This window comes from Heteronotia binoei, chromosome 1 (assembly GCF_032191835.1).
Source record: "Heteronotia binoei isolate CCM8104 ecotype False Entrance Well chromosome 1, APGP_CSIRO_Hbin_v1, whole genome shotgun sequence".
NCBI lineage: Eukaryota > Metazoa > Chordata > Lepidosauria > Squamata > Gekkonidae > Heteronotia > Heteronotia binoei.
In genome coordinates this window covers 159,287,160-159,300,282 of record NC_083223.1, presented here as the reverse complement: position 1 = coordinate 159,300,282, position 13,123 = coordinate 159,287,160, and the positions used below count along the sequence as shown (strand labels likewise).

Sequence of the window (13,123 nt, the reverse complement as noted above, 5' to 3'; positions counted from 1 at the left end):
GTGGTAAAGCTGCAGTACTGCAGTCTGAACTCTCTGCTCACGACCTGAGTTCAATTCCAGCGGAAGCTGGATTCAGGTAGCCGGCTCAAGGTTGACTCAGCCTTCCATCCTTCCGAGGTCGGTAAAATGAGTACCCAGCTTGCTGGGGGGAAAGTGTAGATGACTGGGAAAGGCAATGGCAAACCACTTCATAAAAAGTCTGCCGTGAAAACATCGTGATGTGACATCACCCCAGAGTCGGAAACGACTGGTGCTTGCACAGGGGTCATATCCTTTCCTTTCCTTTCCTTTTCCTCTTCTCTTTGAATCAGAGACTCAGAGTGGCTTACAATCTCCTATATCTTTTCCCCCCACAACAGACACCCTGAGAGGTGGGTGGGGCTGATAAAAGAGCTCCATGACGCAGAGTGGTAAACTGCAGTACTGCAGTCCAAGCTCTGCTCATGACCTGAGTTTGATGCCAGCAGAAGCTGGGTTTAGGTAGCTGACTCAAGGTTGACTCAGCTTTCCATCCTTCCGAGGTCAGTAAAATGAGTACCCAGATTGCTGGGGGTAAAGTGTAAATGACTGGGGAAGGCAGTGGCAAACCACCCCATGAAAAGTCTGCCATGAAAACATCATGAAAGCAACGTCACCCCAGAGTTGTAAACAACTAGTGCTTGCACAGGGAACTACCTTCCTTTATGATGACAAACTTCTTTTGGTGACACAAGCATTGAATTTGGAGGGCTCAATAAATTCCAGCATTCTCAAAAGCCTATCTCAGATTATATGGTGCCTTTCTGGTGTTATGATTGTTTTAATTGATTTCTTAATCCATAAATAATTGTGCAAGCCTTCATCTAAATCTGCTGATTAAAGTTTTAATATTCTTTATCCTGGGTTTTTAATCCAGTCCACAAACTAAATCAGGCCTGCTGCTTGATAATATAATTTTAAATTTAGAACTGCAAACCCTCCTCTCTTTTTTCTCATCTTGTAATATTTTAAAGCTTATTCTTGGATTCCTGTCATTCCAAATAAATTTCTTTTTGTCTTATGACTCTTTCAAAATTCAACATTTATAGGTAGCATTTGGAATTTTAAAAAGTTTTGGCAGTACACTCATTCTGATTACAGAGGTTCTTCCCAGCCACAAGATTATTATTTTTTTTTCCATTTCAATAAATAAGAATGTAAGAACAGCCATGTTGGATCAGGCCAATGGCCCAGCCAGTCCAACACTCTGTGTTACACAGTGGCCAAAACCCCCCAACACACCAGGTGCCATCAGGAGATCCATCAGTGGGGCCAGGACACTAGAAGCTCTCCCACTGTTCCACCCCGCCACCCCCCCCCCCCCGCAAGCACCAAGAATACACAGCATCACTGCCCCAGAAAGAGAATTCCAACAATACACTGTGGCTAATAGCCGCTGATGGACCTCTGCTCCATATGTTTATCCAATCCCCTCTTGAAGCTGGCTATGCTTGCAACCACCACCACCTCCTCTGACAGTGAATTCCATAAGTTAATTACCATTTGGGTGAAGAAGTACTTTCTTTTATCCATTCTAACACAACTGCTCAGCAGTTTCATTGAATGTCCACATATTGTGAGAAAGGGAGAAAAGTAAATTTTTCTCTACCTTCTCTATCCCATGCATAATCTTGCAAACCTTGATTATGTCACCCCTCAGTTGACGTTTCTCTAAGCTAAAGAGCCCCAAGCACTCAGGGAAAGTGTTCCAACCCTTTAATCATTCTTATTACCCTTCTCTGCACTTTTCCCAATGCTATAATATCATTTTTGAGCTGCAGTGACCAGAATTGTATACAGTATTCCGAATAAGGCTGCACTATCAATTTATACAGGGGCATTATGATACTGGCTGATTTGTTTTCAATTCCCTTCCTAATAATTCCCAGCATAGCGTTGGCCTTTTTTTTTTTGCAATTGCACACTGCCTTGACATTTTTAGTGAGTTATCTACCACAACCCCAAGATCTCTCTCTTGGTCAGTCTCCGCCAGTTCACACCCCATCAACTTGTATTTATAGTTAGGATTTTTGGCCCCAATGTGCATTACTTTGCACTTGGCCACGTTGAACTTCATTTGCCATGTTGACGCCTACTCGTCCAGCCTCGACAGATCCCTTTGGAGTGCCTCACAATCCTCTCTGGTTTTTACCACCTTTAACAATTTAATATCATCCACAAACTTAGCCACTTCACTGCTTACTCCAACTCTTGAGCTTACTTAGGAGTCTTTGATGAGGAACTTTATCAAAAGCTTTCTAGAAGTCAAGGTAAGCAACATCCATTGGGTCCACATGTTTGTTCACCCCCTCAAAGAACTCTAACAGGTTAGTGAGAAAAGATCTTCCCTTATAGAACCCATGCTGAGTCTTCCTCTGTAACTTGTGTTCATCAATGTGCCTACTCATTCTCTCTGATAAAGGTTTCTACAAACATTCCCAGTATTGAAGTTAGACTGACTGGCCTGTAATTTCCCGGATCTCCTCTGGAACCCTTTTTAAAGATGGGGGTGATATTTGCTACCTTCCAGTCCTCAGGAAGGGAGTCCAGTTTCAATGAAAGATTACGTATTTTTGTCAGGAGATCCACAAGTTCACCTTTGAGTTCTTTCAGAACTCTTGGATGTATGCCATCTAGGCCTGGTAACTTATTAGTTTTTGTCTATCAGTTGTAGGACCTCCTCTCTCATCACCTCAATCTGACTCAGGTCCTTCAACATCCCTTCAAAGTTAGCAGTTCTGGAGTGGGCAAACACTTCCACAGTGAAGACAGAGGAAAAAATGCATTCAGCTTCTCAGCCATTTCCCTATCCTCCTTCAGCAATCCTTTGACCCCTTGGTCATCCAAGGGCCTCACTGCCTCTCTGCCTGGTTTCCTGCTTCTAATATATTTGAAGAAATTTTTATTGTTAGTCTTTACGGTTTTTTGTAATATGCTCCTCATAGTCCCTTTTTGCCTGCCTGACTTTCATTTTTTTTTTGCCACAGCCAGTATTCCCTTTTATTAACCTCACTTGGACTAGCTTTCCACTGCTTAAAGGAATCCTTCTTACCTTTTACAGCTTCCATTACTTGGTTTGTTAACCATATAGGCCTTTTTCTATACCTATTTGTGCCTTTCCTGATTTGCAATATATATTTTAGTTGAGCTTCCAGGATTGTAGTTTTAAATAGTCTCCAAACTTCCCCAAGGGTTTTGACCATATTCACCGTTCCTTTCAGTTTCCTCTTCACATGCTTCCTCATTTCAGAGAATTTACTCCTTTTAAAGTTAAAAGTGGTTGTGTTGGTCTTTTTGGGCAACTCCCTATTTATATAAATGGTCAACTCAACAACATTATGCTTATTGCTGCCAAGTGATACAATCACTTTTACATCTATCACCAGGTCTTGGGCTTTACTTAGGACCAAATCCAGGATCACCTCTCCCCTGGGAGGTACTGTGACCATCTGCTCCATAGCACAATCAATGAGAGTGTCTAGGAACTCGATTTCTTTCTCCCGACCCGAGCACATAATGACCGAATCAACATTGCCCCCACTGGCAGACAAAGACTGTGCCTTTTGAGAAGACTTCTTTCAGACAGGCATCCTGATGTTACTTAGCAGGTAGCTAGATTTGGGTGGCGTGTCATAGGGATAAGAAAATCTTTAACTCAAGTTGTGGAATTTTAACATTTTATTCCTTTAATATGCTTGTAAAATCTATGTTATTGTATCCTGTGGCATTTTATCCATGGGTATTTAAGTTTCTGGTCTTTGACCATAATAAAGGCAAACTGAACTGACTGAATCAATGTGTGTGTAGTTAAAATCACCTATTATGACACAGTTTTTATGTCTAGCTGCTATCTTTAATTCTTTCATCATCTTATAATCATTCTCTATCTTTTGATCTGATAGGCGATAACAAACTCCCAGAATTAAGCTTCCTTTTGGGCCTACTATTTCAACCCAAAGCATTTCTAGAAGGGAATCTAATTCTCTTACCTTCTCAATCTTATTGGACTGCATACCCTCTCTGACATACAGAGCCACCTCCCACCTCCAACACTTCTCTCCCTATCCTTCCGATATAATTCATATCCAGGAATCACTGTGTCCCACTGATTCTCCTCATTCCACCAAGTTTCTGAAATACCCACAATGTCTATATTTTCCCCCAACACTAAGCATTCCAACTCCCCGATTTTACCTCGGGCACTTCTAGAATTTGTATATTTTGTTGTTCAGTCACACAGTCAATTCCAACTCCTTGCGACCAACATGTACCATGACCACTGGCTCCTCCCCAGCACTGTCTATTAGCCTATCTGTCAAGTCTGATGTTTCAATAACGAGACCTTTTTGATAAAAGTTTCTAGTTTATTGTAACATGTTGTTAGACTATAGAGTTAAATTGAAAGACTGGCAAGTACATGGTCAAAGCAAGCATTTAAGGTATACATCAAAAGGATTCTTGAGGGAGGGGTACTCTATGCAGGGCACATTCACACATTGCTGTTACTATTTCGTTCTCAGGCCTGGCCGGCCTTGGCCGTCTCCCTGGCACCACTCCCACCTGTGTTCTGCTGAGAAGGCTTTACTATCTTGTTCCCATATTCCCATTTCAAAGCAGTGCTACATAACAAAGGAAGGGAAGGGGGGAAAGGAAAAAGAGATCAAGCTAGCAGCATCAGTATACAGTATGGCTTTTACCCAGGATCCTTTTCCTGAACCAAAGATACAGTTCTACAGCAGACTTGACACTATCTGGAACTCACGTAATGTTCACTACCTTTGTACCAGGCAGACAAGTCACCAGATGGTCAGTACATGGTTTTGGAACCCAGCTGTCTACTTGCCTAAGGATCGAATCACCAACTACCAAGAGCCCCCCTTCCTCCCTGACCAGGGATGGTTCCTTGGTGCAAAAGGATACCCGTTCACCAATTGAACAAGAGGTCCTTTCTAAAGGCACATTCCCTTTATCCTTAAGCAATGTACCCTGTTTCCTCTCGACCCTCATCCCCCTTGGCAGCAGCGGGGCTGCCATTTTCAGAGTGGGACACATCTAAGAAGTCCCCGAGAATCTTCTCCAGGTGCCTGTTTCTGCTTTTCCAGGTCAGCCACCTTGGCCTCAAGGGTGCAAACTTGTTCCAAGAACCAGGAGCTCCTTACACTGAGCACACATCCAAGACTTCTGTCTGGTGGGCAGATAGTCGTACATGTGACACTCAGTGCAAAGCACTGGAAAGCACCAATCCCCTGCTGGTATTCTGCCTTCATAATTGCTTTTTTAATATACAATCCCCCCTTTAATACCTTTGTGTTTTTGTGGCTCTCTTTGTGGAAAGTCTACTTACCTTATTGGGAACACAAGGAGAAAAGGGCCCTCACTTCTGGTCCTATCTGGGCTTCTTTCAGAGCCCCCAGGCAAGAGCCACAGGCCAAGAATTCTTTAGCTCTTGCCCTTCGGCTCCTGCTTCTGGTGAGGTGCAGTCTTATAAATGCAAAGAGGGTGGGGCCAGCAGTCAGCCCCAGGCAACACAGACATTTCCAATCAGCAGCAATCACCTGATGCAATCATCTACACTCAACTACAGCCCAGTCAAAACAAAGAGAAACAGCAGTTCCCCAGCAACCACACAAACTCAGACTCTTTTCTCACACAGTAGCACTCAGCTACTTCTCCCCAGCAGTTAAGAAAAGGCAAACACTCACCCCTTCAGCAACATCTTTCCCGCTCTCTCCCAGAGTTCAACTGACTTAATCTCTCTCCCAGAGCTCAACTGACTCAATCTCTCTCCCAGAGCTCAACTGACTCAATCTGCTTTTATCAGTTTCCAAATCTTCTGATAACTGTTTTTAAAAAGATTACAGTTTTGCCCAGTCACATTTATCCCCAAATATTTAATGGGATTGGTGGCGACTGTACATTCTATAATCTTTATAGTATCATATTCTTGCTGCATTAAAAATTTTGTTATCACTTTTGTCATCTTCTTGTTTTTGGATCCTGAGAGGGATACAAATTTTCCTATATGTTCAATTATATATTATAACCATTTTTGGGGATCCAAGTCTGTTAGAACCACATGAGCATAGCTTTTCATTTTAAATTCTACATCATCCACTTTTATTCCTTTGATCCTTGTGTCTTGGCTGATCTTTGTAGCTAAAGTCTCTATCACTAGGATAAATAGTAGGGGTGACAAAGGACATCCCAGGTTCCTTTTTCATTTGAAATTGCTTCTTTTAATTTACAATTTATTAAAACCTTTGCTTGTTGGTTAGAGTATATACCTTGCATACAGTTCCAGAATTCAGGGCCACAGCCCAATATTTTGAAATACATTCTGTAGAAATCAATTATCAAATGCTTTCTCTGCATCCAGAAATAAAAACACTGCTTTTTTCCCTTTTCTTGTTCACAAATTCAATTGCATCTATTATGAATCCTATATTATCTTTCAAATACCTCTTTAATACAAAGCCTGTTTGATGAATGTGTATTATATTTGGTATACATTCCCTTAGTCTCTCTGCCATTGCTGTGGCAAAGATTTATATTCAGCAGAGAGATAAGTATACGACTGTGGTAGCATTACATTGCTGCCTTCTTTATATATTAACAGTATGTGCACCTTTTGCCATGTTGGGGCTATTGTCTTTCCCTCTTTTATCTCATTCATAACTTTTTGTAATGGCATCATTAAAATTTCTTCCAAATGTTTGTTGACATAGTAGCAGTAGTAGTAGTAATAATAATAATAATATGATACTGGATTTATATCCCACCCTATACTCTGAATCTCAGAGTCTCAGAACGGTCACAATCTCCTTTACCTTCTCCCCACACACAACAGACATTCTGTGAGATAGGTGGGGCTGAGAGAGCTCTTACAGCAGCTTCCCTTTCAAGGACAACTCCTATGAGAGCTATGGATGACCCAAGACCATTCCAGCAGCTGCAAGTGGAGGAGTAGGGAATCACATCTGGTTTTCTCAGATAAGAGTCCGTGCACTTAACCACTCTCTACACCAAACTGGTGCATTGCTGTCAACACATTCCGGCTGGTGCTTTGACTTTTTTCATATTTTAAATTGCCTGGGAGACTTCTTGAATTGTTATTTTTGGTTTAATTTTTTTCATATTCTCTTATTCCTTTTTCTGATAATTCTAATGAATTGTTCTTGTATTTCCTTTTCGGAACGTGCAACAATTGGTTCTACAGCCCAATAAGGTTTGCATCACTGTTTGTCCTTATGGCAGGAAGACCCCATGCTGGAGAAGTAAACTTTTAGCTAAATCCCATCTCTGTGAACTTCTTCATCTGAACTATCACAAAATTGACTTGATTACCATTGAATCTCTTAATGATCAGTCTCAAATGCAGAGGATTCTGCTTACCTTTCAATCCTCCAACATTCCTTCACTAATTTTGAGGCGAAAGAATTACCTATGGTCAAAGGGGGTTTTCCCTGTTCGATCTTTTATTAACTCTCAAACTAATGCTCTGCTGCCTAACCTGTCCGCAGGGGTCAGGACACGAAGTAATCCCCATCTCTTGAAGAACGCATCATCTTCAGCGGCAAAATATAAGGCTGCAATGTGTCTTAAGGTATCCAGATCTGGTCAGTCCCAAGCAAACCCCGAGTTGCATAATGAGTCATCAGTGCAGCCCTCTATGGATGTGACGCATAGTCCCCTTAATGTTTCATTAGAAGATGACCTTTTGCAGTCATTTGGGAGTCTTCCAGCAAAAGATCAACAGGCGATACTCATAAGACTTGAAGGTACTAAGCTGCAGCTGCAAAGGTCTTTAGAGCCGGGGAAATCAGTTCCTTCAATCAACCTAGATCCTGCAAGCAACCCCCTGCCCCCTTGTCCCCCATCAGCTGACTTAATTGATCTGTCTATGGAACTCTCTCTAACTGGCTCAAGGGCACCCCAACATAATGGTTGTATTTTCACTGATGACTCCAGGGTTCTAGAAAGGATATCCATTATCGATTGACTACCAGCTAGGGAAGCCACAAGGAAGATCCACATCATCTCCTGGAACATTGCTGGGTGGAAGAGTAAAGCGAATGACTCAGATTTTTTGGACTTTTTGAAATCCTTTGATTGTGTCTTCCTTCAGGAAACATGGGCAGAAGACAGTTTTAGACTGACGGATTTTAAAGTTTTTAATCTCCCCGCTTATAGATCTCACTCTAAAGGTCGCAGTAAAGCAGGCATGGCTGCTTTGGTGAAATCCAGCTTACCATTTAAGGTGATCCTCTTGGATCCTTGCCCGCCAATTGCCCAGGCTTTATTGCTGTCCTCCCCAGCACTGACCCTAATCATGATTAATGTTTATTTAGCCCCTTCTAATGGTGAGCTGGAGTTTGATGCTGTCTGGGAGAAATTTTCTGACTATGTGACGTCTTTGTCTAGGAAATTCCATACTGCTCAGCTCATGATTTTTGGTGATTTTAATGCTCGGATAGGCAGTAACAATCAGAAATGGATCTCTCATTTTGGCTTTGAAGCGGTTGAATCCCCTCCACTACAACTATGTTTACCCCGTTGTTCTAAAGATACTTTAACCAATAAGGCGGGTTTTAGATTAATTGAATTCTGCATAGCGCACAATGTTATAATATTTAATGGTCTCTCCAAATTTCCAGCTGCAAATGACTTTACTTTTTTTTCCACAAGGGGTTGCAGTGTGATAGATTTTTGTGTGGGCTCACCCAACCTTCTGTCATCTATCGATAACTTTTACATCGATCCGCGCACAGAAAGTGACCACCTGCCCCTAACTCTATCCCTACGATTGGATCTGGAGGTTAATATGGTATCACCTTCCCAATCCATGAAGGCCCCTGAGAATGTTCTAAAAAAAATCAAGTGGTCCCCGGCCCTAGAAAGGGAGTTTTCTTCCCTCTTTGGCTCCGAAGCGCTATGCAGATTAAGGGATTCAATCATAAATTCCAATTCAGATGATTCAATCCTTTCAGGATTTTCATTATTAATTGATTATTGTAGTGCCAAAGCTAAACCGGTGATCTTGTCTAGGTCTAGTTTCTCCAGCTGGTTCGATACAGATTGTTTAGCTTGGAAACAAGAACTGAGAGCTCATTTTAAAGAGGCTTGTCACTCCAAAGACCAATCAAAAATTAAGGCCTACATTGCTTACAAGACAGCCTACCTGGAGCTTACTACATCCAAAAAGAAAGCTTTCTTTCAGAATAAATGGGACCAACTTTACCACTCGATAAAATCTAACGATAATAAGGCCTTCTGGAGAATCATTTCAGGTAATCTAAAAAACAATTCTGTTACTGACCCAAATATCTCTGAGCAAACATGGGTTGATTACTTCTCTAACATTTTTGCTGCCCCATGTGTATCCCCTCCTATCTTAGCAAACCCCTCAGTTACTGATATGCCGGTCTGGCCTCCAGTAACTCTAGAGGAAATCAGTGAGTTATTGAAGGATTTAAAAGCGGGTAAAGCACCTGGCCCTGATGGCCTTCCCGCTGAGGTATTCACAAAGTTTGCCGATTGGTGGCTCTTGCCCCTTGCAAAATTGTTCTCTTTTATCGATCTGCATGGCTCCATCCCTGACTCTTGGCTTGACTCTATAATTATCCCAATATACAAAAAGGGGGGGTTGGAGTTACCAGAAAACTTCCGCCCCATTAGTTTATTATCTATAGTGGGCAAATTGTATGCAAAACATTTAGAACTCCGATTAACTGACTGGATGCGCCTAGGCAACATCATAGGTCCTGAACAGATTGGCTTCTCCAAAGGCAAATCTGCTATGGATCACTGCTGCACTCTGGCCTTCCTTGCTGAAAAATATATGCATACCGGGTCAAAAAAATTATATGCTGCCTTCATCGATTTGAAGGGTGCTTTTGATTCAATAGATAGAGCCCAACTATGGATCAAGCTAGGTTACCTGGGAATGGACCCTCGTTTGCTGTTTCTCTTGAGGAAACTTCATTCTAATACCTTTTGCCAAGTGAAATTTTCTTCTAGCGGTGACTTGACTAGTAAAATCCCAGTGTTAAAGGGGGTAAAACAAGGTTGTGTGCTGGCCCCACATCTTTTTAATTTATTTTTAACTGACCTGGCACAATTTTTGACCCCTATCAATGGTCATCCGCCTAAACTTGCAGGCCGAGCGGTCCCCTTATTACTTTATGCCGATGACACTACCATCCTCTCTTGTACAAGAGTGGGCCTGCAAAGGTATTTGAACGCCTTTTATGACTACTGTAATTGTAATTCACTTACTATCAATTATACCAAATCTAAAGTAGTTGTCTTTTCAAATTGCTGGGGCCCACAGAGATGGTTTATTGGCAATTCAACAATCGAGCAAACAAAAAATTTTAAATACTTGGGGATCACTTTTAACCACAAGTTAAGCTGGGTTTCACATCGTAACAACACCATCAACTTGGCTAAGTGTTCAGCTGCTCAAATTAAACAGTTTTTCTTTGCAAGGGGCAACCAATTAGTTCCAGCAGCTATTAAAGTATTCAAAGCCAAAACGCTTGCCCAAATCCTCTATGGTATCCCTATATGGATCTCAGCTTTTACCAGGAAAGTGGAGGGCATTCAAGCCTCATTCTTTAGACAAATTCTTGGTTTGCCAAAATGTGTGTCCTACTTTGCTCTCTGCTCTGAAGTGGGTCAGTCTTTGGTGGAGACAAAAGCCTGGATTGCAGTGTTTAAATTCTGGCTCAAAATTCATTTTAGAACAGATCCCAACAGCCTTCTTGATTGTATGAAAAGAGACCCATATATTTCGTCCTGGACAGCAGTGCTTCTGTCTAAACTCAATCAATTGGGGTTAGAGGTAGATGATTTTTCTACCTCTGAAGAGTCATATATCTTCAGATATATTAAACTGAGACTGTGGGAATTGGAGGAAACGAAATTACGGCCAACTCTCCCTTATACTTGCTCTCCAGCTTCCTTAGGTCTTTATGCTTTTTGTGGCAAAATGCCCAATTATCTATCAGACCTAACCACTCCAAGTCATCGCAGGGCATTTATGTTGGCCAGACTAAACGCGTTTCCCTCCAAAGTTTTACAAGGGAGATATCAGCGAGTCCCTTTAGCCGACAGACTTTGCTCCTGTGGAGTGAATACCCCTGACTCAATCCAGCATATATTGCTTGATTGTTCTTTTTACCATAACCTCCGTAAAGATTTATTTGGCAAGCTTTCTTTTTCTCCAGATTTGTCTATTCTGCCACCCTGTTATTATTTATTGAGTGATACTGAGGGGGTGGTTAGTGAGGCTGTGGCAAAATTTCTGGCTGACATCCTTAAATTTAATTCTGACCTTGTTTGAATGTATCTGTAAGCTCGGTTTTATTTTGATTTTATCTCCAATGTTTAAATTTTTATATTCTGTGTATTTTTATCTGAATCTATTATGCCATTAAAGGTTTGGTATGGTATGGTATGGTATTTCCTTTTCTGCATACGTAATTTTATCTCCTTTCTTTAAACATTACTTTTTTCTTTCTCCTTCCTAACACAGAACACCAAGTATCTGCCAAGTTTGTTAACATGTTCAAAATGCCTTTGTTTCAGAAATTTTAATTTTTTCTGTACCTCTTCCATTTCTAACATATCTAATGAGTTTTTTAATTGTCCGACAGCCGCTAACATGTATCTTTTTTTGGGGGGGGGGGTTGTGCTCTTGCTCCAATCTCTGGATTTTTTCTACTTCTTGGTTTGTTCTGATTTTTCTTTTCTTCTTGGCAGTAGCTGCTCATGAGAAATGCAGCCAATTTCTCACCACCCCATATCCCTGCCCTCAACTCTCTCACCAGCCTAGCAACTCTAGGATCATGATAGTATGTACAGTCAACTAAAATTAACACTGAATATGCAACTTATAGGGAGTATAAAGAAGCAACATATATACACTTCCAAATCAACAGCTACCAACATATTATAGTTTGGTAATAGCATACATAGTATATCCTCGTAGATCAGCTAAAAGTCAGCTTTTGTTCTCCATAAAAAACTTTGTATCCCAGCCTTTGCTTGGACAATAGAACAGAACAATGTACATTTGGGAGGAGGGGTGCACATTTGATGTACAATGTTAATGTTCTGACTCTATTAAGACAAATTATTCTACTCCCTTCTGAAAATCCAATTCATGAAACATGTTTTAATTCTTCCAGCTTTAGTGCTTAAATGTTATGGCTCATGTCTTATTTGAAAATGAAGTCAAAATATAAAAGTTACCTGAGCATAACGCAAAAGCTTCTCAGTTGCATCTGGATCTTTATTCCAAATCAAATCTTCACATAACTGCAAAAGGTCCTTATGGATATCATCATATACTGGCAAATTCCCGGCATTCACAATTCCCATGTCCATTCCAGACTAAGAAAAACGGAAGGGGCAGGGGGAGAAGATAAAGGGTTATATCTTATCACTCTGTTCATCTGACAGTTTTCAGTTGTGTAAGGCAGATCCTACCAGCCAAAGAGCTTTTTGCACTGACAGAATACAATACCCTTAACTGAGCAGAGTGGTAGATGCTACTCAATGAATACAACAAAATAACATATTCCAATCACATGATATTTTGATTACAATGCATGCATTTACCTTAATCGCATGGTAAAGAAAAACCCCATGCATTGCTTCTCGAATAGCATCCATTCCCCGGAAGGCAAAGGACAGATTGGAAAGACCGCCACTTACTCTGACGCCAGGAAGTGTTTCCTAACAACATGTACAGTATTAGTAAGCTCATAAAAGTCATAAAGTCTTGTTCCCTATAAAAGGCATAAGGGTCATTTAATGAACTCATGAAGCATATCCTCAATAACAAACAGAAACAAAATCACATAGCTTGACAGAAACAGATGCAATTACACTATATACCATTGCCAATCTGAAGAAAATACTGACAAAAGGATGAACCATGTCATGTCTGTCTCAGAACACAGGCCATCATTCAGGTCTTTTTGCATTCCTGCACATAGAAAATTTAGTATCTGTTGGGATTTTTTTTTCTCTCAGTTCATATATTTCCTCAAAAATCCTTCAAAATGGGAGCTGGTTAGTCAATTTATCAATTGGAACA

The 13,123-nt window shown here is 41.0% G+C and overlaps 1 protein-coding gene across 1 annotated transcript in view; it reads right to left on the bottom strand.

Moving 5' to 3' along the window:
- MTR (5-methyltetrahydrofolate-homocysteine methyltransferase) overlaps positions 1–13,123 on the bottom strand; it is a 100,086-nt gene that overhangs the window by 31,990 nt on the left and 54,973 nt on the right. Inside the window, exons 17-18 of the mRNA XM_060243312.1 lie at positions 12,643–12,759; positions 12,274–12,414 (exon numbers count right to left, since the gene is read on the bottom strand). Of these exons, the coding sequence (XP_060099295.1) occupies positions 12,274–12,414; positions 12,643–12,759 (258 nt within the window). The remainder of the gene's footprint in view (positions 1–12,273; positions 12,415–12,642; positions 12,760–13,123) is intronic.